The 26,141-nt window shown below is 41.8% G+C and overlaps 1 protein-coding gene across 2 annotated transcripts in view; it reads right to left on the bottom strand.

Annotated features, from left to right (window-relative positions):
* LOC141132216 (sodium-coupled monocarboxylate transporter 1-like) overlaps positions 1-26,141 on the bottom strand; it is a 114,131-nt gene that overhangs the window by 49,938 nt on the left and 38,052 nt on the right. For both annotated transcript variants that reach the window (XM_073620378.1, XM_073620379.1), the window contains exons 7-9: positions 16,325-16,454; positions 14,484-14,572; positions 4,841-4,950 (exon numbers count right to left, since the gene is read on the bottom strand). In XM_073620378.1, the coding sequence (XP_073476479.1) occupies positions 4,841-4,950; positions 14,484-14,572; positions 16,325-16,454 (329 nt within the window). The remainder of the gene's footprint in view (positions 1-4,840; positions 4,951-14,483; positions 14,573-16,324; positions 16,455-26,141) is intronic.

Here is a 26,141-nt window from a genome sequence, read left to right as displayed (position 1 = left end):
CCACTTCATTCAATGGCCTGAAATAATGAACATAAGTGAAAACCAGTGTTATAGACAAATGTAAATAACACTTATGCACACCTTGATATACACTCACCAAGCAATGTATTATAAACACCTGTACACCTGCTTATTTGTGTAAATTATCTAATTAACCAGTCATTTAGTAGCACAATGCAAAAAAATCACACAAATACAGGTCAGAAGCTTCAACTAATGTTCATATTAAATGCCAAAATGTGAAAAAATATGATTTCAGTGCTTTATTTGTGGTTTGATTGTGAGTGCCAGATGGGTTGTTTTCAGTATTTTTTTTAACTTGAAAAAAGTGTGAGCAAATATCTGCACTAACTGAGATAGAAAAGCATATAGTAAGCAGCCAGCGCTAAATAAAACAAAAAAATAAAACTTTATATGATAGTCCATAAAGGCCAATGAAGAGTAGAGATGAGATGAGACCTCCACCAAACTTCTGTGTGCCCTTTAAAGGCACACCACACCCATGTGCTGTCAATCTGCTTACCAGAAGGATATGAAAAACAAGCGGTGTATTCATATAATGCAAAGGCTCAACAGTGAACAGTGAATCCAATTGGCACACTCCATCATGGACAGACAGATTAAGTTGTCACATATCACCAGAAACTCAAGATTCACATGGGACGATGAGTGAATAATGCGATCATCAGCAGGCTTTTTCATAATTTATATACAGCTGTCATGTGACCCAGCTCTTTCCAAGCCCATCTGCAGGGAAATATCGGCGGAGGAGCTTCTAGTCCTCTGCTGCCAGTCAGAGCCCCCAAGCTTTTTTTTTTTTTTTTTTTTATCTCTCTTGGGAATTTGACATGAACATTCTACGTTTAATCAGAACAGGGGAAAAAATTAAAACATCCAGTGAGCAGCAGTTCTGCAAATGAGTTCCTGAAAGCCGGGCGGATTAATGTGCTATGTTAAGTATCTACAGAAAGTTGTAACCGTACTTACAGCTACTTCTATCTGCCCTCCACCAACCAATTTTACTTCTGTCCCCAGCATGCATGATGTTAAATTTCAGGATTATTACTAAAAATAGGTTTGATGATGTGAGGGTTCTAAAAAAATTATCCACCCTGGGTACTAAATATGTTAGATATACTACTGGACAGAGGTGCAGTGGTGGGATATTTTAAGCAGTTTGCAGAGTTCCTTGGAGACTCTGAACATGAAAGATGTGCCCTGACCAGTTATTAAATCCTCTGGGAATCCTACCTGACTAAATAGTTGGACAAGTCCTTTAGCAATAGTTCTGGCTGGTGCAATGGGATAGCTTTAGGATATCCGGGGGCACAGTCATGTATTACCAATACTGGGCAGATTTTACAAATGGCTTACAAGTTCTATGCCAATTCCTTCAAATTCCTGCAAGTTTCCAGGTCCTGGGCTTACAGTTGCCTCACATTTTGAAACAGCCTGATAATTTTGCACCAGACCCTTATCCCCTGGAACAGGCTTACCAGGTATGCCTGGAAATTTTTCCCTCTGGGAAACTGAGCTTTTAGGTTGTGGTATACATAGTAGGTCTCCTGCTGCAGTATATCTTTTCACCATTTCCATAAATTGGTCTGCCATTCTAGGGCCACCATAGCTTACTCACTTCCTCAGAGTGGAAGGTACTGCTGGTGTATAATATTCCATGACAACATACATGTTCCACTACCTCTGGATCTGACAAGGTCTCTGGCAACTTTCTGGTAAGATGAATGAGATGATATATTTGGGATTGCAGGGTGTTTTTCAGCCGCATACACCAAGAGGTACACACGTTAAGCCCAGGCCTTGAGATTGACACTCAAGCATGCAAGGATCTAAGCCTTAAGCTTCTCATAGTTCTGGGTACTGTTGGGTTCCAGGTCAAAGGTAAGCCTTTTGGGGTTCACCAGTTAGAGTAGGTTGAAATTAGACCTACCCACTGCTGTCTCTGCTATCCTTCTTATGCAGTGATCCATTCACAAGTGGTGAGGTGGAGAGATAAGTTTCTATATCATCTGCTGCTGTAATTTTTTGCAGGCAGTGACTTTAACAAACTGCCTTGGAAATAGCTGGTGCAGAATCCTCACTTATTTTTGCCAGGTGTTGGACCACCTCTTTCCAGACACCTGTCAGTCAACCTAGTCGTCCAACAGCTTCATCATTTTAGCATGTTGGCAATTTGTGTCTTGCTACATTGCTGCAACATGTTGCTGGGCAATGTCACACTAAACATATTCTACAAAGCATGGTCAGCCCTGACAAATTATCTTACTGTATCCCCAAAATCAGCTAAATGCTGTAGTCCAAGTTCATTTGAATTCTGCACAGAATGTGATTGCTATTCTTTCTGGAGCAATTGTAAGTTACATAGTTAGTCTGGGTAAAAAAAGGCACGAGTCTATCCAGTTCAACCAATAGAAGGTAAATAAAAAATTGTATACAATCCTATATACACAATCCTATACCCACAGTTGATCAAGAGGAAGGCAAAAGTAAACAGTAAAGCATGATCCAATTTTCTCCAGCATGTGAAAAAAATCCCTCATGATCCCCCGAGAGGCAATTGGATATTCCCTGGATCAACTTTACCTATAAAGATTAGTATCTAGTTATATTATGTGTATCTAGGTAAGAATCCAGGCCTTTCTGAAAAAAACAACCTACTGAGCTGGCCAGAACCGCCTCTGGAGGGAGTCTATTCCACATTTTCACAGCTCTTACTGTGAAGAAGCCTTTCCATAATTGGATATTAGATATCTTTTCCTTCAGACCTAAAGAGTGCCCCCTTGTCCCCTGTGATGACCTTAAAGTGAATAGCTCAACACCAAGTTCACGATACGGACCACTTATGTATTTGTACATGTTAATAATATCCCCCTTAATCTCCTCTTCTCAAGAGAATATACATTGAGTTAATCTTAGCTAATCTTTCCTCATAGCTGAGCTCCTCCATGTCTCTTATCAGTTTGGTTGCCCTTCCCTGAACTTTCTTAAGTTTCCCAATATCCTTTTTGAAAACTGGTGCCTAAAACTGAACTGCATATTCCAGGTGAGGTCTTACTAATGATTTGGACAGGGGCAAAATGATATCTCTCTCATGCCTCTTTTAATATAAGAAAGGACTTTGCTCGCTTTGAAAAGCGCAACTTGGCTGTCAGGAGTCTGCAGCTGGGAGATGACCAAATATATGTAGCTACACCAAGAAACTTGGACCAGACCATATGTATGTATCTTTAATGTGAGATTTATTTACAGTGAAACAAAAGACAATCACACACCAGCAAACAGTAAACATGAACAAACCCCAGTGACAAAATAGCTAATTAACCTAACGAGACCTAACAACTAACTATATACAAAATACATACAAAATGAGAGACACGGGTAACAGGGAAGTAACAGGGAATACCAGGGATACAAGGCAAGGGGGAATCAAGACTGGTTACAGGAACAAGGAGCTAAAGGATACAGCAGCAGGATACAGGATGCAAAGCAAACTCAGGAGCAGGATACACAGGCATAAGGATCTGGCAGCAAGAATGGCAATCAAAACACTGACGCACCGTGTGATAGAGGGAGAAGCATTATATGTCCTGCTAGCAGCGAAGACCATTTGAAACTGATTACTGGGGCCAGCTGGCCTCTATGAAACACCTGCTGGTGGACACTGGAACTGTAGCAATCAGCCCATAGCACCACAGTGCCACTGGCAGACAAACTCAGTCTTAACATTGGCATTGCATGCTATTATTAAGCCTATGATCTAGCAGAACAACCAGATCCTTCTCCACCATTGACTCCCCCCCAGCTGTCCTCCTAGTTTGTATGATGCATGCATGTTTTTAGCCCCCCAAGTGCATAAGTTTACATTTATCAACATTAAACCTCATTTGCTACACAGTTGCCCAATTAAACAATGCATTGAAGTCGGCTTGTAAGGTGGAGACATCCTGTAAGGACGTTAATCCACTGCATAGTTTGGTGTCATCTGTAAAGACTGAAATGGTACATTTAATTCTCAACCCAATATCATTTATAAATATATTAAAAAATAAGGGTCCCAACACTGAACCTTAAGGTACACCACTAACAACCCTAGACCAGAGTATGAATCATTAACCACTATTCTCTAGTATTTTAGCACGTTTAGCCTGTAGACTTTACCTTATACATTAGCCGTGTATGGGGCAATGTGTCAAATGCTTCGGCAAAATCTAAGTATACTATGTACACAGCTACTCCTTTCTCTAAAATTTTGCCTACTTCCTCATAAAAGAAATCAGATTTGTTTGACAAATTCTGTCTTTTATGAACCTATACTGTCTTTTACTTTAAATATTTTGTTTTAGGATTATTTAATCCTCCAAATCCTGGGGCAAATAAAATATAATTTGGGAACTATTTTGATTCCAGTGTCTTGAGAGCTAACCTTGAACCTAACAATATCTAAAAGGGAATCTGTACTGAAAACATGGAGCCATTGCTGCCTTCTTCTAAAAATGCTCTTTGCCCATCAGGCTGATCAATTAGCTTCATTGGTTTCGATAGTGACTAAATTGGAATAAGTATACAGATCAGGAGTTTTGACTTTACTCTAACCTAACTTTCTGCATGTTGGTTCCAGGCCACTTATTGAGAAACTAGGCCAAAGACTGCCAGACATACTGTCTGTTTCCTGAACTGCTTTACCAGCTGACAAGGAAACGCAGGTACACAGTGACAATATGCACATTTAAAGATACAGTAAATGACAACTGTCAATTGAGGTCATGTTCCCAATAAGGATGCAACTTTGCTGCAAGGAAAAGGAGTTGGTTTAAAGACTTACTCATTCCTTTCGAAAGCCATGATAGCTTTTTCTCAGATAGGTTTGTGTATGGTTTTATAAGGTCCTCCACTGTAACAGTAGCCAGTGCATTGATGCTGGATGAGGCTGTGCTAATAAAAGAAGTAGAGTATAAATCAGTTCTTTCAGCTGTTAAAATATGTATCCTCTTTAGTGATGTTTTTTGGTTCTATCTAAGTTGCTTCCTGAGCTTGAATAAAGCTGGGTATACACTAGAAGATTTATACATGACGAATGTTTAGGGTATTTTAGAAAAATTTGATTTTTGAATGAATGGACTTTCTTGAAAAAAAAAAACACATTCACTGTTAGAAATGTGATCTTTCAAGAAAAATTTGCCATCCTGCTCCTTCATATTGCAAAGTGATTTGAGCACACTAATGATTAGAAAATCCAAAGTGTCCAGCTTCATTCTCAAGGCAGCTACTTGGATGAGTGCTGAAACATCTTAAACATTACAGAACAGTATTACAGAACAAGTCATGTTGAACATGCTTAACTTCTACTAGATATACCATGACTTAGATAAATGAAAATTTTCGCAGACATACTATAATGTATGTTTCCCCTTATATGAGCCAGAATTTGCCAAGTAGTCCTATTTAGCCATCTGTATTTATAAACATGTTTGTACCATGCTATATCTACCTTCCACGTGTTGCAGTGTGTCTAAAGCAGTGGTTCTCAACCTTCCTAGTGCCGTGACCCCTTGATAAAATTTCCCAAGTTGTGGGGACCCCTAACAGTAAAATTATTTTCGTAGCGTGGGTTGTTAGCACCCAAGGCAAGACAAGTAATTTGTGCCCCTAACCCACGGACATTTAGCACACCCTGAGTCCCTTCCACTCGTACAGTATTAAAACCCCTTATGATACATTTTAGAATGTACCACTCTTTCTCTTTATTCTCCTTTCTTTCCCTTTTATCTCTCTCTATCCTAATTTCTTGTTTTTTTTCCCCCATCCCCTCTCTCTAGCCATCTTTCTTGTTCTTTCTCTTATTCTTTCTCTCCCTTTTTCTTTGTTCCTCCCCCTCTTTTCCTCTTTCTTCCATGTATTCTCTATTTTATTCTTTCACTTACTCCTTGGTGGGGGGGGGGGGGGGGGGGATGCAATGAGGTGTGATGCTGGGGAGAGTTCTGATCATCCAACTTAGGTGCTCTTGATCAAGGTCATCTGCTGATCTGAGAACTGTAGTTTGGACTTTTAACGGCAACTATAATCACAGGTAGTGTTATTCACTCTGTCTTTGACTTTGTGGTGTCTTGTAGCAGTGACGCCTATGCCGAATTCAGGAGATAGGGTCTTCTTCAGGCCCTCCCACTTCACATTCCTCACCAGTCGGCTGACCTCTAGTCTCTGACCCCCAGCCATGTCGTGAACTGAATGGGTGGCTGCAAAGAGGCTGAGTGGGCTCCAGGGACAGCCCTGCTGGGCGGCCGCAAGAAGGCTGGGTGAGTGGTGCCGGCTTCAGGAACAGCCCAGGATTCGGTGACCCCTGGCAAATCATCATTTGACCCCCGAGGGGTTCCCAACCCCCGGATTGAGAACCACTGGTCTAAAGTGTGTTACAGTGCATTTCACATGTGTTTACCAAGGTAAAATTATAATAAAAGGTCAATAAAATGTTTTACAGCAAACTCAAAATGCACATATGGCACAGAGATGCTTAAAACATATTTTACAAAGGCACGCTTCAAAAAACAGAAATCTGGAGGGCACTTAATGTGTAACCTGTAACCTTAATTCCGCTCAAGCTTGCCTTGCATACCCACGGTCACACAAAAGTCCTCTGAACTTTCGACCGCCAAGAACGCGGTGACGTACAACACCACAATGAGCCGTGAAAATGAAGTTCAATCCTTCCGGGCATGCGTTGAATTGTTTCCGAGCATGCGTGATTTTTTGCGCATCCGAATTGCATACAGATGAACGCATTTTTGGATAGGAACTTTTTCCGACCGAAAAATAGAGAACCTGCTCTCAATCTTTTGCTGGCTGGAATTCTGCCAGCAAAAGTCAGATGGAGCATACACACGGTCGGAATTTCTGACCAAAAGCTCACATCTGACTTTTGCTGTCAGAATTTCTGATCGCGTGTATGGGACATAAGTCTGACTGCAGCCATTTTAACTGTGGGCAGCTGAAGCTGCTGCCTGTTCACTTCCTGGATTTACAGGGGCACACATCCAGCTCTGCAGCCCTGCAGCCTTGCAGCTTTCATTGGCCCTCTTATGACTCGTCCCCCCCCCCTTCCTGGCAAACTCTCACAAGAGTGAGAGAGAGCTGTGCATGATGTCATAAGCCTAGACTAATGACCAGAAAAAAAACAGGAAGTGGCCTGTATAAAGTATTTACTGGCAGAATTTTTTTTTTTTACTATCCAAAGTTAAAACAACATGGGCAGAAGATTTAATAGATGGAAAATTGAAAAAAATTACTGAAGGTCCACTTTAACCCTGGTTCACACTGATGTGAAGCGAGAAACACACAAGATTTGCTGCGTTTCCCTGCATTGCATCGCACCGCAACGGCATAGCAATCGCACAGCATCCATGTAATCTGCTGCAGGGGTTCATGTTAGATTAACAGCACCCCCAAATAGATCGCAAAATGCAGTGCGATTGCCAGGGTCACATTGCATGGGTGTTAACACCCATACGATTCAGGTGCAGAAAAAAAAGGGTCCTGCACAATTTTGGTGCGGATGCAATGCGATTTGAGTCATTCAAAATGTCACATCACATGAGGTGTTCCACACGCACTAGTGTGAACCCAGGCTTACACTGCCATTAACTGATATATACACTTACACTGCCTCACACACTGCCTCTAACTGACATTAACACTACATTCACTAAGCTAGGTAAAGCACTGAACTAGGTAATCTTTTTTTTTTTCTTTTTGTACAGACTTTTTTTTGTACAGATTTCTCCTTAGAAAGGAGGAATAGATACAGTGTATTGTTTCCGCCTCCTTAGCAAACAAGTCTGTTTTTTCTCCAGAGTAGGGACAACACAGGGAAGGGCTACAAAGTGAATGATTACTGTGATAGCCAATCAGTGGCTATCACAGTGATCATGTGATGGGGATCCAGTTCCTGCTGGTCTCAGTCATTAGTAGGAGATCCAGGGCTGTCAGCAACAAACTTCATGGATGCCACATATATGTGTTATGCAGTTGTAAAGGGGTTAATATCTGGTTATCTAAATTATTTGGTTATCACAATGTTTAATTTAATTACATCAATTGTTCATACTAGTAATTTAAGTATGCGAACAATGTACTTCAAACAGAACAGTGTTATTCAAGCTGAACAGAAAAGAACACCTTCCATCAAAATTACAGTACTGCTCGTAACAGGTGCAGTGCAAACAATTACCTAAGAACTTGGCAGCCCTTACATCATGTCTGCTGTATTCTCAAGTGAAACTGTAAATTTCACCCCAGGCAATAATTAATTTCACCCATGATGAATACAATAACATTGAATACAAATAAAAGACTGTTCACAATTATCCAAACACTCTAATTTATTAACTAAAGCTGGCCATGGACCAGTAGAATTTTGTTCCAAATTTTTATTTTCGTCATGTTTGTTTGATTTTCATATAGTAGGGTCAAAGCAATGACTGTTTTTGACTGTAGTGGCGAGAAAATTTGAAAGAGCAGAATGGAATTTGTTTTCTTGAACTAAATTGTAACTGCGATTGTGGTTTTTGTTCAGGAAAAAATCATACATATTGTACTGGGCATTCTCTAGGCACAAAAGTTACCTGTTTAATATGTCTCTGATTCCATTCAAGTAGAAGGTCTGGGTGAAATTTTATGAGCTTTAAATCTAAATTAGTTGACTCAGTGATGGCAAGATCAAACGCTCTGGTGAACGATTTTTTCGGTTAACATTAAACAATTGTACTAAGAGTGGGAATTCCATAATCTAGTTGCTAGCACACCATTAGATACAAAACTGGTAAAATCATATAAACCACATTACAGTGCAGCACCCATAAAACAAAAACACAACAAAACTAATAGCAGTTCGGTATGTGTATCTATAATAAAATGTCCGTGCAAACAAAACAGCTTCACTGTGAATTCTAGATGAAATGATCTTCATATAAATCTCCAAATAGTGATGTGGAAAACTCCTGCAGGTGAAAAAAACATGCTCAGTGCCCCCACACCAGTGCCCAAATCAAAGGCTTACCAGAACCAGCTCAATACAAAACAATATATATTGGCAGCCACTCAGGGGAATGTGCATGGAAAAATAAGAATGATCCACATAGTGTAAAATCAATGGTATCAAATATTTATGATAAAACAATACTTCTCAAATAAAAAATAATGACAACTGTACAAATCAAACTCCCCAGGGGAATACGCAGGTCGCTTTCGGATTCCGTAATGTGTGATGTCACGAGTGTTGGTCAACATCAAAATTACCCTTTGCTTTGAAATAGTATTTTATAGGATAGGTCCACCAAAAACAGATATCTCACTTTTTGATAGAGGCTGGAGAGTTAACCCTCTCAATGGTCCTTCAACTTAGTTTTGAATTTCCATGATGTTCCTGAAGTTTTGGAATATTTTAGAATATAGAAAGTGCAAAAGGACAAGGAGGAACATATTAAGGTCTGGGAACAACTAAAAATGACCAAGGTGAGTAGGAAATCTAGGAACTATGGCAGAGAGATCTCAGCACTGAACCCACAAGAGATGTACTAAACCAGACTTCAAGTAATAAGGAGGGGTTTGGGTTCCCGGAGAACTGGGCCGACTTCTCAGTTGGTCACCAGTTCTATAGAAGGGACGAACTGCACCTAAATGAGGAGGGTGCAGATCTGCTGGGAGTGAAGATGGCCGAAAAGTTGGAGGGACTTTTAAACTAGGCGATGGGGGGAGAGTCCAGAGGTAGAGATAGTCAGCACGGAACATATTCCAGAAGGTAGTATTGGGGGCATTAATGGTAGATTGACTAAAGCACATAAACCCATGGTAAATCCTATTTGAAATCTCGGAACACCCAATAAGAGGACAGTATGCAACCAGTCTAGACTACGTGGCATGTTCACCAATGCCATGAGCCTGGAGGATCAGTGACCTGATTCAACAGCTCTCATGATTGGCTGCCAACCATTCAAGGGTATTCCCTTTATCGCAGGGATAGAGAGGGTAAAAAAGGGGGAGGGGTATGCCTGTATATCAAGAATAATGTACAAGTGAATGTGAGAGATGACATCAATAAGGGAGCTAGGGAGAAGGTGGAATCCTTATTGGTAGAGCTCCAAAGGGATGAAACTAAGGGGAAAATAATACTGGGAGTATGCTATAGGCCCCCTAACCTAAGGGAGGAGGGGGAGACAGACCTTCTATAACAATTTGGATTAGCAGCAAGGATGGGAAGTGTTATCATAATGGGGGATTTTAATTATCCAGACATAGACTGGGCGGAAGGATCCGTGCATTCGTCTAAGGCTCGCCAGTTTCTACAGTAAATGTCTCACAGGACAAATTCATGGGTCAAATTGTAGACGCACCAACTAGAAATAAAGCGTTACTAGACCTACTGATTACCAACAATACAGACCTGATCACGGATGTGGAAATAAGGGGCAATTTAGGAAACAGCGATCACAGATCAATCGGCTTCAGTATAAATCACACAAATAGGAAACATAAGGGGAATAAAAAGACACTGAATTTCAAGAGCCAACTTCCCTAAACTACGAACCTTGCTAGAAGATATAAATTGGGATAAAATCTTAGGAACAGAGAACACGGCGGAGAGATGGGTTTGCTTTAAGAGCATATTAAATAAGGGCATTAGTCAGTGCATCCAATTGGGAAATACATTTAAAAGAGTGAAAAAAAGTCCTGGATGGCTTAACTCCAATGTAAAAATGCATATAAAAGCAAAGGAGAAGGCCTTCAAAAAATATAAGACTGAGGGATCATCATCAGCATTCACAAAGAATGCAACAAGAAAAGTAAGGGTGCAATTAGGGCAGCTAAGATAGAACACAAAAGACACATAGTGTAGGAGAGCAAAAAAAATCCCAAGAAATTCTTTAAGTATATAAACAGTAAAAAAGGGAGGACAGACCATATTGGTCCCATAAAGAATGAGGAAGGAAATCTGGCTACAAAGGATATGGAGATGACAAAGTTATTGAATTTATTCTTCTCCTCAGTCTTCATGAGGGAATCGGGGGGCTTCAGTAACCAAAACTGCAGCGTTTATCTTCATGACACATCACAGGAAGCACCCTAATGGCTAACAGAGGACAGAATTAGAAATAGACTTGGAAAACATAACATTAATAAATCACCGGGACCAGATGGCTTGCACCTGAGGGTACTTAGGGAACTCAGTCAAGTAATTGCCAGACCATTGTTCCTAATTTTTACTGAATGGTATGGTACCAGCTGATTGAAGAAAAGCCAATGTAGCACCATTATTTAAAAATCCCTGGGAATTACAGACCAATTAGCCTAACATCAATAGTATGCAAGCTCTTGGAGGGGATGATAAGGGACTATATACAAGATTTTAGTAATGAAAACGGTATCATTAGCAGTAATCAGCATGGATTCATGAAGAATCGCTCTTGCCAAACCAATCTATTGACCTTCTATGAGGAGGTGAGCTGCCATCTAAGGTAAGGTTCGTTGGCATGGACCATAGAGTGAGTACATGGATTGAAAACTGGCTACAAGGGCAAGTTCAGAGGGTGGTGATAAATGGGGAGTACTCGGAATGGTTAGGGGCGGAAAGTGGGGTCCCCCAGTGTTCTGTGCTGGGACCACTCCTATTTAATTTGTTCATATTCAACCTGGAGGATGGGGTAAGCAGTTCAGTCTCTGTATTTGCGGACGATACTAAGATAAGCAGGGCAATAACTACAAATTAATGGGGTGGGCAATTACAAGGTAAATGAGGTTTAATGTAGAAAAATGTAAAATAATGCATTTTGGGTGGCAAAAATATGAATGCAATCTACTCACTAGGGAGAGAACCTCTGGGGGGGTTTTGAATGGAAAAGGACCTGGGGGTCCTAGTAGATGATAGGCTCAGCAATGGCATTGCAATGGCATGCAATGCCAAGCTGCCGCTAACAAAGCAAACAGAATATTGGCATGCATTAAAAAGGGATTAACTCAAGAGATAAAGCAATAATTCTACCACTCTACAAGACTCTGGTCTGGCCTCACCTGGAGTATGCTGTCCAGTTCTTGGCTCATGTCGTCAGGAAGGATGTACTGGAAATGGAGCAAATACAAAGAAGGGCAACAAAGCTAATAAAGGGTCTGGAGGATATACGTTATGAAGAAAAGTTGGGAGCACTGAGCGTATTCTCTCTGGATAAGAGACGCTCGAGAGGGGATATGATTTCAATTTACAAATACCATACTGGTGACCCCCCAATAGGGATAAAACTTTTCCACGGAAGGGCCACTCATTAAAATTAGAAGAAAAGAGGTTTAACCATAAACTGCGTAGAGGGTCTTTACTGTTCTTTACTGTAGGAGCGGCAAGGATGTGGAATTCCCTTCCACAGGTGGTGGTTTCAGCGGGGAACATGATAGTTTCAAAAACTATTAGATAAGCACCCGAACGACCACAACATACAGGGATATACAATGTAATACTGATATATAATCACACACATAGGTTGGACTTGATGGACTTGTGTCTTTTTTCAATCTCACTTACTATGTAACATCACCCCGGTAAAACCCCTTAAAGCAATATCGGTAATATCGGGTACGTTTGTGCCCGATACTTCAATAAAAAATAATCAGCCTCACAAAAGCGGTCGATCTCTAGTTATAACCTCTGTCAGATTTGTTTTCGCCATCTGTGTAAGTTTGGGCAGATTTCCCTTCATTTCCTGTCTCCTAGCCAAACAGGAAGTGAGAGGAAATCCCTGCAAATTATGGGAATCTCTGTCCCAGGTCCCCAGAACTAGTGGCTTTATTGGAACATTTCCCCTCTATTATTACTTTTCTGGGGACAACCCAAAATTTGGGATCTTCTTCACTCTCAGTGGTAATGGTAAACAGGAAAAATAGAGAGGCTAAATCTCCTTAATGGGGGGCACAGACAGCAATAAAAACTGACAGGCGTTCTAATCCCTCTCCACTCTATCCAAAACTAAAAAAAAACTTTTGCCTTTAGTTATACTTTCATCCATAATATCATTGTAACTAGGTGCTGGCTAACTTTGCCTGTGTCATTGTGGAACATTCTGTAACACCAGCTGCAGTAAGCCTGTTTCCCTCTAGTGCTCAGTCTGGACACGGTGTCATCATCTCCTGAATCCAGAGCAAGCAGAGACTACAGCTGAGAGCAAGGGATCATGGGATATGTGGTCCAAGGTGCTAAGATTTGCATTGGAGCCAGCCTGCTGCATACTACAAGTTCCAGCTGGCTGGGAGAAAGAGATAAGAATGCTGGGTGAGGACATAAATAGCCTGGCCTGGGGAGGAGTCTTTCTCTTGGGACCACAACCTTTAGCTGATAGCAGGGACCCAGCCGCTTAGGGGAATGTGAGCAGGCACCACAGCCTAGGCAGTGTGAAGAGCCTCTGGCGAGTGAGGGAACAGACAGGTCCACCATTGTCAGCTCCCTGTTGGCCAACTGACTGTTGGTGGTCACTCTCATCATCGCTGGTACAGTTACAGCAGAATCCCAGCATCGTTAGGTGCACGGCCAGGCACCCTTCACTGGTTGCAGATTCTTCAAGAGCTTTTTCTGGGACATCCATTTCCCTTGAGCCTCAGTATCATCAGGATTGATGAGTGGGCAGAAGCCCACCCTGTATACACACCACAAGGACACTGCATGCAGATACCTTTATCCCATCTGTTTACAATAAAGCCTCAAAAAGGAAACACTTTGCAAGTGCTATTTTCTGTTGCTGGACGGCATTACTCAGCAATCCTTCTGGACCCTTGTTGAGCTAGCGGAAGACACTGAACATCTACACCACAAGGTCTCCTCCACTCGCCTCTTCTCCCCCCACTTATAGGACTCACAATATCAGCACAATTTAAGAGGAACTCAACTCAGACATTAAGCATTGCATTTCTTGTAACTTTTTGTTTTATAATTGAGCCACAAAGTTTGTTGGACCCGTGGCATCAGGATTTGAAGGGAGCAGTTTGACAGGGTCATTCTGTTCCCTTTTATTCCTGGGTCAAAGGGTTCTTTCAGGCCCTACTAGTTACTACTGTTTGACTTATTGTGATTTTCTACCTATTGCATATTTACCAAGACTAGGAGTTTAACACTGAAAAATATCTGCCCAAGTCATTCTTGTTCTTATCTGCTTCAAGAATCCTAAGTAAAATAGCTGTTTACTTTGCTACAGTCTGGGGTCTGTGTAATTGCATTATCACTTTGAAATATGTCCAAACCCAGAGTGTCGAGGTTTTGGGAGGCTTACAAAGTCAGGGCAACCTATGGGGCCAGTCATCTTCCAGCGGCCCTTACGGGGGTGGCGCTTCATTATTTTAGAGTAGACTGGCATATACTGTAAATAAATATAGCAAAGAAAACCTCTGCATGCCTCTTTTTTTCCTCTAAAATATTGTTTTTGAGAACATTGACTGCTCACCTTAAAGTGCCGCTATAAGCACATGCTACGAACAGGCCAGGCACTCCTGGGTAGTTCCGGAGAATATCTAGCACTAGGTAAGGCATTAACTGAAATGACAAAAATGTGTTAATGTTTTCTTATCATTGAAATACAATAGAATAAAGAAGATTACATATCAGAAACTTCTATGCCAATTTAATTTGTACATTTTATGACAGGTTTCCCTGATGCACACATATTACAAGGAAATAGTGCTGGGAATATTAACTTTGTGAGTCACACAAACATTTCATTTCCAGAAAAGAGAAGCTTGTTTTGGATAACGCTGTATGGATGCCAAATTTCACTGAGAAACACCCATTCTATTCAAACACACAGGTGATGAAAATAAACGAATGGCGATCACGTGTACGTATTGTGGAATTTTACAAGATATGTTTACTTTAACAATGGCTTTTTTGTGAACCCAACAAGACTATAAATGCAAGCCTTTGTTGTGTGCTCTATTCAAATTGTACTTTAGTAATATTTGCAGGGTCTTGGGTATATTCCATAAAAAAAAAAAAAAAACAACAAACATGTCACTTTAGGCTCAATCACACTGGCAGTGTCAAACCTGCATTTTATCATTATATTATATTAATGGTACCATTCACCCTGTGTGTTTTCCTGTGTGTAAGAGCCAAAATAGAATTCTGTGCATCCAGGATCAAATTAGAAACTCTAAATGTGACTATATGCGGTTAAAACCACTTTAAGGGCTCACTCACATGAGATTCTTATCACAGCTGCAGAAAAAAAAACAACATATTTTTGCAGCTGGATTCACAGGAGGATGTAGATAGTTACTGCCTGTACAAAGCAATGACAGGCTGACAGCGGCCACAGCTGACCACGGGCTGGAGCAGTTACCTGCCATTGGGGACAAATAACGCTCCTGGATGCAAACTAGTTTCTTAGTTCCTCATCAGGCTCCACCCACCCACTGAAAAAGCAATTTCCCAAACATGGGCATTGTCCATATTTGAGTCATGACATCAGCTGTATCATAAGAGAACCACCACCAGAAAAGTGTTGATAGCCCTATATTGAGATTCCCCTGTATGTCTCTCCTGTTTCTTACCTGCCTGTCTTCCCTGTACACTGAGCTGTGCATGTGCAGCTCAGTGTACAGTTTTGGCAATAGTGAGATGAATGAACTCCCATGCAAGAGTGACACCAATTTGGCTAGGCAAATGAAAATGGCCAAAGAAGGGTATCCAGAACTAGACCAGCCTAAGGATGTCAACAGCAAGGAGGGAGCTCCAGGACACTGCAGTGCTGGTGTGAGAGTAAGTTTAGTTCTGCTTTAATCCTTGCTATGAAGAAGGTTTGTCCCTTGAAACGCGTTAGATGCATGATGTCAGGGTCGTGGTGATTCATCTAATTGTAAACATACTTTTTTAATAACAAGCATGTCATACTTCCCTGCTCTGTGCAATGGTTTTGCACAGAGCAGCCCTTTTCCCGGGTCCCCCACCGGCGCTCATGGCTGCCCCGCTAAGGGCCCCTATAACAAGCCGCTTGATCAAGCTCAGGTATTTAGGAGGGGCTGGGGGGGGGGGGGGTGATAAACACAGAATATTTTTTAATCTTAATGCAAAGAATGCATTAGGGTAAAAACCTCTGACCGCGCAATTGTCATTCAAAGTGTTACAGCGCTGAAAACTGAAAATTGGCCTGGGCAGGAAGGGGGTGAAAATGCCCTGTATTGAAGTGGTAAAAATATTATTAAATTAAACCAACATAATACATTTTTTTCCAATGTTGCACTCTAAGGATCTCAGATAAAAAGTTTTTTTTTGTTGTTAAATATGTACCTGATCAGGAGCAGACACACGCTTTGACATCCATGGATCACAGTCTTTATATATTGAATATAGAATGAGGCCTGAGATCACAGCACAGGCCAATATTGCCCATAGTCCTAGCAGGTTTAAGTACAAAGACCTATAAAATTTAAATGTCATTTTAAAAAAAAAACAATGTGCAATGAGGGCACAACAGCTGAACAAAATGCAATTAATAATCTAAAGATTTTTTTGCATTATGATTTCTATATATAGTTCTGATTTGATTGTAGCCGTATTAGTGCAATTGTGACAGAGAAAACTGAGTACTGTCACGGACAGTACTCAATTTTCTCTATATATAGTTCTGAAAAGAGTCACAAGAAGAGGTGACAGGTACAAAAGACACCAAAACATGCAAAGTTATAATGTCACTAACAGATTATACTATAGACCTCAAAAAATGGAGAAAGAAACAGGAAAGTTCTGTTTTAGACTACAAAAAAATTAGATCATGATTAAGAGAAAAAGAAAGTCACTGAGAAAGAAATTCTCCCAAGTTCTTTTACTTGGGGAGATTTACTAAAACTGTCGCACACCTAATCTGGTGCAGCTGTCCATGGTAAGTTCAGATGAAGTTGCACAATTTCAAAGACATGCTCAGTGTGAACGAGAGCTAAAATCTGGAAGCTGATTGGTTTCTATGCAGAAATGTACCAGATTTTGCACACTTCAGCTTTAGTAAACCCCCCCACGTCTTGTACCTGCTTTGTAGGTACCTTTAACATGTCTGTCTCACAACATGACTTTTATTTTAAAGTGATTGTAAAGAAAAAATTAAATTTAAAAAATAACAGACATGTTATACTTACCTGCTCTGTGCAGTGGTTTTGCCTGAGCCGTCTCTCTGTGTCCATAAGACACACAAAGCGTGACTCAGCCCCGCCCCCTGCTCCCACCTCATTGGCTGTGATTGACAGCCATGAAAACCACGGGCTTCTGCATCTTAGCCAATCAGGAATGAGAGACCTGTCAGAGCCTCAACTCTCGTGCTTATCGCTGGATCGAGATCAGGCTTAGTTAAGTATTCGGGGAGCTGAGGGGGCAGCTGGACACCGAAAGGTTCTTTACCTTCTTGCATAAAATGCATGAAGGTAAAAAACCTTCAACCTTCACAACCACTTCAACCACTTAAGGACCGCCTCATGCCGATGTACGTCGGCAAGGTGGCACGGGAAGGCAGAATCACGCACCCCCCCCGGTGCCCGAGGCGGTCCGCTTTTGTCCAGCGGTGATCGGAGGTGAGGGGGAGACCATCCATTCGTGGCCCCCCCTCGCGATCGCCGCCGGCCAATCAGATCATTCCTCTGCTGCTGTATGGTAAACAGCAGCAAAGGAAATGATGTCATCTCTCCTCAGCTCGGTATTTTCCGTTCCGGCGCAGAGGAGAGAAGACTGCAATGTGAGTGAAAACACTACACACACACACAGTAGAACATGCCAGGCACACAATACACCCCCCTTTACCCCCCGATCACCCCCCAATCACCCCTCCCCCCCCCCCCCCCGTCACACTGACACCAAGCAGTTTTTTTTTTTTCTGATTTCTGCATGGTGTCAGTTTGTGACAGTTAGTGTGGTGGGACAGTTACTGTTAGCCCCCTTTAGGTCTAGGGTACCCCCCTAACCCCCCTAATAAAGTTTTAACCCCTTGATCACCCCCCCGTCGCCAGTGTCGCTAAGCGATCATTTTTCTGATCGCTGTATTGGTGTCACTGGTGACGCTAGTTAGGGAGGTAAATATTTAGGTTCGCCGTCAGCGTTTTATAGCGTCAGGGACCCCCATATACTACCTAATAAATGTTTTAACCCCTTGATTGCCCCCTAGTTAACCCTTTCACCACTGATCACCATATAACTGTTACGGGTGACGTTGGTTAGTTAGTTTATTTTTTATAGTGTCAGGGCACGCGCCGTTTATTACCGAATAAAGGTTTAGCCCCCTGATCGCCCGGCGGTGATATGCGTCACCCCAGGCAACGTCAGATTAGCGCCAGTACCGCTAACACCCACGCACGCAGTATACGCCGCCCGGCCCAGCCCAGCCCACCCAAGTGCAGTATTGATTGATCACTGACACTTACAAAACACTAAACGCATAACTGCAGCGTTCGCAGAGTCAGGCCTGATTCCTGCGATCGCTAACAGTTTTTTTGGTAGCATTTTGGTGAACTGGCTAGCACCAGCCCCAGGCAGCGTCAGGTTAGCGCCAGTACCGATAACACCCACGCACGCACCGTACACCTCCCTTAGTGGTATAGTATCTGAACGGATCAATATCTGATCCGATCAGATCTATACTAGTGTCCCCAGCAGTTTAGGGTTCCCAAAAACGCAGTGGTAGCGGGTTCAGCCCAGATACCTGCTAGGACCTGCGTTTTGCCCCTCCGCCCGGCCCGGCCCAGCCCAGCCCACCCAAGTGCAGTATCGATCGATCACTGTCACTTACAAAACACTAAACACATAACTGCAGCGTTTGCAGAGTCAGGCCTGATCCCTGCGATCGCTAACAGTTTTTTTGGTAGCGTTTTGGTGAACTGGCAAGCACCAGCCCCAAGCAGCGTCAGGTTAGCGCCAGTACCGCTAACACCCACGCACGCAGCATACGCCTCCCTAAGTAGTATAGTATCTGAACGGATCAATATCTGATCCGATCAGATCTATACTAGCATCCCCAGCAGTTTAGGGTTCCCAAAAACGCAGTGTTAGCGGGATCAGCCCAGATACCTGCTAGCGCCTGCGTTTTGCCCCTCCGCCCGGCCCGGCCCAGCCCACCCAAGTGCAGTATCGATCGATCACTGTCACTTACAAAACACTAAACGCATAACTGCAGCGTTCGCAGAGTCAGGCCTGATCCCTGCGATCGCTAACAGTTTTTTTGGTAGTGTTTTGGTGAACTGGCAAGCACCAGCGGCCTAGTACACCCCGGTCGTAGTCAAACCAGCACTGCAGTAACACTTGGTGACGTGGCGAGTCCCATAAGTGCAGTTTAAGCTGGTGAGGTGGCAAGCACAAGTAGTGTCCCGCTGCCACCAAGAAGAAGACAAACAGGCCCGTCGTGCCCATAATGCTCTTCCTGCTGCATTCGCCAATCCTAATAATTGGGAACCCACCACTTCTGCAGCGCCCGTACTTCCCCCATTCACATCCCCAACCAAATGCAGTCGGCTGCATGAGAGGCATTTTTATGTCCTCCCAAGTACCCCTACCCAACGAACCCCCCCAAAAAGATGTTGTGTCTGCAGCAAGCGCGGATATAGGTGTGACACCCACTATTATTGTCCCTCCTGTCCTGACAATCCTGGTCTTTACATTGGTGAATGTTTTGAACGCTACCATTCACTAGTTGAGTATTAGCGTAGGGTACAGCATTGTACAGACTAGGCACACTTTCACAGGGTCTCCCAAGATGCCATCGCATTTTGAGAGACTCGAACCTGGAACCGGTTACAGTTATAAAAGTTAGTTACAAAAAAAATGTAAAAAAAAAAAAAAAAATATAAAATAAAAAAAAAATAGTTGTTGTTTTATTGTTCTCTCTCTCTCTATTCTCTCTCTATTGTTCTGCTCTTTTTTACTGTATTCTATTCTGCAATGTTTTATTGTTATTATGTTTTATCATATTTACTTTTCAGGTATGCAATTTTTTATACTTTTCCGTTTACTGTGTTTTATTGTTAACCATTTTTTTGTCTTCAGGTACGCCATTCACGACTTTGAGTGGTTATACCAGAATGATGCCTGCAGGTTTAGGTATCATCTTGGTATCATTCTTTTCAGCCAGCGGTCGGCTTTCATGTAAAAGCAATACTAGTGGCTAATTAGCCTCTAGACTGCTTTTACAAGCAGTGGGAGGGAATGCCCCCCTCCAACCGTCTTCCGTGTTTTTCTCTGGCTCTCCTGTCTCAACAGAGAACCTGAGAATGCAGCCAGTGATTCAGCCAGCTGACCATAGAGCTGATCAGAGACCAGAGTGGCTCCAAACATCTCTATGGCCTAAGAAACCGGAAGCTATGAGCATTTCATGACTTAGATTTAGATGTAAACAGCGCCATTGGGAAATTGGGGAAGCATTTTATCACACCGATCTTGGTGTGGTCAGATGCTTTGAGGGCAGAGGAGAGATTTCAAAAAAGAGTACCTGTCACTACCTATTGCTATCATAGGGGATATTTACATTCCCTGAAATAAAAATAAAAATGATAAAAAAAAAAAAAAATGAAAGGAACAGTTTAAAAATAAGATAAAAAAGCAAAAAAATAATAAAGAAAAAAAAAAAGCACCCCTGTCCCCCCCTGCTCTCGCGCAAAGGCGAATGCAAGCGTCGGTCTGGCGTCAAATGTAAACAGCAATTGCACCATGCATGTGAGGTGTCACCGCAAACATCAGATCGAGGGCAGCAATTTTAGCAGTAGACCCCCTCTGTAAATCTAAAGTGGTAACCTGTAAAGGCTTTTAAAGGCTTTTAAAAATGTATTTAGTTTGTCGCCACTGCATGTTTGTGCGCAATTTTAAAGCATGTCATGTTTGGTATCCATGTACTTGGCCTAAGATCATCTTTTTTATTTCATCAAACATTTGGGCAATATAGTGTGTTTTAGTGCATTAAAATTTTAAAAAGTGTGTTTTTTCCCCCAAAAATGCGTTTGAAAAATAGCTGCGCAAATACTATGTGAAAAAAAAATGAAACACCCACCATTTTAATCTGTAGGGCATTTGCTTTAAAAAAATATATAATGTTTGGGGGTTCAAAGTAATTTTCTTGCAAAAAAAAATAATTTTTTCATGTAAACAAAAAGTGTCAGAAAGGGCTTTGTCTTCAAGTGGTTAGAAGAGTGGGTGATGTGTGACATAAGCTTCTAAATGTTGTGCATAAAATGCCAGGACAGTTCAAACCCCCCCAAATGACCCCATTTTGGAAAGTAGACACCCCAAGCTATTTGCTGAGAGTCATGTCGAGTCCATGGAATATTTTATATTGTGACACAAGTTGAGGGAAAGAGACAAATTTTTTTTTTTTTTTTTTTGCACAAAGTTGTCACTAAATGATATATTGCTCAAACATGCCATGGGAATATGTGAAATTACACCCCAAAATACATTCTGTTGCTTCTCCTGAGTACGGGGATACCACATGTGTGAGACTTTTTGGGAGCCTAGCCGCGTACGGGACCCCGAAAACCAAGCACCGCCTTCAGGCTTTCTAAGGGCGTAAATTTTTGATTTTACTCTTCACTGCCTATCACAGTTTCAGAGGCCATGGAATGCCCAGGTGGCACAAAACCCCCCCAAATGACCCCATTTTGTAAAGTAGACACCCCAAGCTATTTGCTGAGAGGTATAGAGAGTATTTTGCAGACCTCACTTTTTGTCACAAAGTTTTGAAAATTGAAAAAAGAAAAAAAAAATGTTTTTTCTTGACTTTCTTCATTTTCAAAAACAAATGAGAGCTGCAAAATACTCACCATGCCTCTCAGCAAATAGCTTGGGGTGTCTACTTTCCAAAATGGGGTCATTTGGGGGGGGGTAGTGCCACCTGGGCATTCCATGGTCTCCGAAATTTTGATAGGCAGTGAAGAGTGAAATCAAAAATTTACACCCTTAGAAACCCTGAAGGTGGTGATTGGTTTTCGGGGCCCCGTACGCAGCTAGGCTCCCAAAAAGTCCCACACATGTGGTATCCCCATATTCAGGAGAAGCAGCTAAATGTATTTTGGGGTGCAATTCCACATATGCCCATGGCCTGTGTGAGCAATATATCATTTAGTGACAACTTTGTGCAAAAAAAAAAAAAAATTTGTCACTTTCCCGCAATTTGTGTCAAAATATAAAATATTCCATGGACTCAACATGCCTCTCAGCAAATAGCTTGGGGTGTCTAATTTCCAAAATGGGGTCATTTGAGGGGGTTTTGTACCATCTGGGCATTTTATGGCCTTCAAAACTGTAATAGGTAATGAGGAGTGAAATCAAAAATTTACGCCCTTAGAAATCCTGAAGGCGGTGATTGGTTTTCGGGGCCCCGTACGCGGCTAGGCTCCCAAAAAGTCCCACACATGTGGTATCCCTGTGCTCAGGAGAAGCAGCTGAATGTATTTTGGGGTGCAATTCCACATATGCCCATGGCCTGTGTGAGCAATATATCATTTAGTGACAACTTTTTGTAATTTTTTTTGTCATTATTCAATCACTTGGGACAAAAAAAATTAATATTCAATGGGCTCAACATGCCTCTCAGCAATTTCCTTGGGGTGTCTACTTTCCAAAATGGGGTCATTTGGGGGGGTTTTGTACTGCCCTGCCATTTTAGCACCTCAAGAAATGACATAGGCAGTCATAAACTAAAAGCTGTGTAAATTCCAGAAAATGTACTCTAGCTTGTAGACGCTATAACTTTTGCGCAAACCAATAAATATACGCTTATTAACATTTTTTTTACCAAAGACATGTGGCCGAATACATTTTGGCCTAAATGTATGACTAAAATTGAGTTTATTGGATTTTTTTATAACAAAAAGTAAAAAATATCATTTTTTTTCAAAATTTTCGGTCTTTTTCCGTTTATAGCGCAAAAAATAAAAACCGCAGAGGTGATCAAATACCATCAAAAGAAAGCTCTATTTGTGGGAAGAAAAGGACGCAAATTTTGTTTGGGTACAGCATTGCATGACCGCGCAATTAGCAGTTAAAGCGACACAGTGCCAAATTGGAAAAAGTCCTCTGGTCTTTAGGCAGCCAAATGGTCCGGGGCTGAAGTGGTTAAGTAAGTTAACATAACCCTACTACAAACAATTTTAGACCGCTAACTATGCAAGATCTTTTGTTTCTTAACACGATCATTTTATATCACTGGAACATATGCATACAGTCGTGCTCAAAAGTTTGTGTACCCTGGCAGAAATTTTGAAATTTTAGCATTTATATTGAAAATGTGACTAATCATGCCAAAAAAACGGTCTTTTATTCAAGGATAGTGATCACATGAAGCTATTTATTATCACATCATTTTTTTGGCTCCTTTTAAAATCATAATGATAACAGAAATCACCCAAATGGCCCTGATGAAAAGTTTACAAACCCGGAATGTTTGGCCTTGGTACAGACACAGAAGGTGGCACACACAGGTTAAAATGGCTATTAAAGGCTAATTTCCCATATTTGTGGCTTTTTAAATCACAATTAGTGTCCGTGTATAAATAGTCAATGAGTTTGTTAGCTGTCACATGGATGCACTAAGCAGGCTAGATACTAAGCCATGGGGAGCAAAAAAGAACAGTCAAAAGACCTGCGTAACAAGGTAATGAAACTTTACAAAGATGAAAAAGGATATAAAAAGATATCCAAAGCCTTGAATATGCCAGTCATTACTGTTCAATCATGTAATAAGAAGTGGAAAATTTGTGGATCTCTCTCCTAGCCAAGGTCAGGTAGATTTTGAAAGATGAGCCGCCGCAGTTATACTATGGCAGGCTGGCCCGGCTGCACAAATCGCTGTAGGTGTACATCGTGCTCGTACACAGCGATCTGTGGGCTCATTGGCCAGCGGGGGAGCCAATCAGCAGGTCCTGAGGACTCGATGTCCGCCTGCCGCTTGTGATCGTTCCCCGCAGTGACGGAACGGGGATCTGCCATAGTAAACAAGGTAGATCTCCGTCCTGACAGGGGATCACACAGAGATCCTGTCTTTCTACTATGCAGGAAGATCCCAAGCAGCCCACCCCCCACACACACAATTAGAAACACACTGAGGGAACACATTTAACCCTTTGATCGCCCCTGATGTTTACCCTTTCCCTGACAGTGTCATTAGTACAATGTTGGTGCATATTTTTAGCACTGATCACTGTAATAATGTCACTGGTTCCCAAAAAAGTGTCAACAATGTCAGCTAGGTGTCCGATCTATCCGTTGCAATATCGCAGTCCCGCTAAAAATTGCTGATCACCGCCATCGCCATTACTAGTAAAAAATAATTAAATAAATAAAAATGCCAAAAATATTCCCCTATTTTGTAGATGCTATAACTTTTGCGCATACCAATCAATATACGCTTATTGTTTTTTTTTTTACCAAAGATATGTAGTAGAATACCTATTGGTCTAAATTTATGAAGAAATTAAATTTTTACATTTTTTTATGGGTTATGTTTTATAGCAGAAGGTAAAAAATATTCAGCCCCGGAAGGATTTGCCCCCTTAATCACCAGGCCATTTTTTGGATACGCCACTATGTCTCTTTAACTGACAATTGCGCGGTCATGCGACGTTATACCCAAACGAAATTGATGTCCTTTTTTCCACAAAGAGAGCTTTCTTTTGGTGGTATTTGATCACCTCTGTGGTTTTTATTTTTTGAACTATAAACAAAAAAACAGCGACAATTTTGAACAAAAAAAAAAAAAAACAATGTAGCATTAACTCTCGGTGGAGCTGCTGGTTTAAGCGGGTCTGTTACCTTCACTCTCCTTCCCTCTGTTTTACCGGCACCGGGTCTAGGGTTCAGTTGAGTTTACCTCTGGACGATACACGCACCAACACTTGAGTACGTTTTCAATGCTTTATTAAACAGTTTACTAAGGATGTAGCAGGAAAGAGGCAGAAGGGAAACTGCAGAAGAAACTCAAATATCTTCTTGTAAGATTCTTAACAAATGTCCTGGTAGAATTTGGATATTACAATAGGATGCACTCCCCTCATGGGACACACTATTTGCTCGCCTGGATAGGCCTCTCTCACTTGCCTAGCAGCCAGTACGTAGCACGAACAAAAGTCTCTGCCACAGACTTATTTGGGATAAACCTGTACGATCCTCTGCCACAGGATGTATTGGTCTTTCTGAAATGAACCTCAGTCACAGTGCTTGAACCTTTAAGCCAACCCGGCAACACTATGCTGTATAGTTACTTCAGGATACGTCCTCCAACTGAGTCACCAGGTCCCACTCCAGACCAGCACGCTGCGTCATCCTTCCATGATGGGTCCTCCCCTGGGATCTGCTCGGTTGTCCAGCTTCTTCACTTGGGATAGACAGCTGAGGACCATTCCTCAGCTGCTGTGGTAGGCCCCAGACAAGCTTCTGGGCCCACCCCTGCGCCGCAGCGGCGTGGGCCTGCGGAACGGAGGACCACGAGATTGCTCTCTAACGCATACCTGTCGCCCAGGAGGGCCAGCAGGTGGCTTTAAAAATGAATCCCACAATATGGCGTCTGTCCCATAAATACCCTCGCCCAGAATGCAACTCGGAGGACCACCTCCACCGAGTTGTCTCCGGGACAGAAGAGCATCCATACGCTTCGACACGTTGCCTTTCCAACACTGACTAGTGATAACAGCGACACCCACTGGTCAGTATGGAAACACACACAACATCAGCCAAGCTGAAACAGAGGCAAACCTAACCTATTTAACAAACAAGTTACTAAATTTACCTAACATATGGTAGATCGCAAATCTACCAGCGCTACACCAATATATTTACTTTTTGCTATAATAAGTATAAAAAAAAATGTAAAAAAATTAATTTCTTCCTCAGATTAGGCCAATATGTGTTCTTTTACATATTTTTGGTAAAGAAAATCCCAATTAGCGTATATTGATTGGTTTGCACAAAAGTTATAGTGCCTACAAAATAGGGGATAGATTTATGGCATTTTTATTATGAATTCTTTTTTTACTAGTAATGGCAGTGACTGTGACATTGGGGTGGACAGATCAGACACATTTGACACTTTTTTTTGGGACCAGTGACATTTATACAGTGATCAGTACTATAAAAATGCACTGATTAC

The sequence above is a fragment of the Aquarana catesbeiana genome, linkage group LG03, assembly GCF_042186555.1.
Source record: "Aquarana catesbeiana isolate 2022-GZ linkage group LG03, ASM4218655v1, whole genome shotgun sequence".
Taxonomy (NCBI): domain Eukaryota; kingdom Metazoa; phylum Chordata; class Amphibia; order Anura; family Ranidae; genus Aquarana; species Aquarana catesbeiana.
Note: the sequence above shows the minus strand (reverse complement) of the source record. Positions and strands in the feature narration are given on the sequence as shown.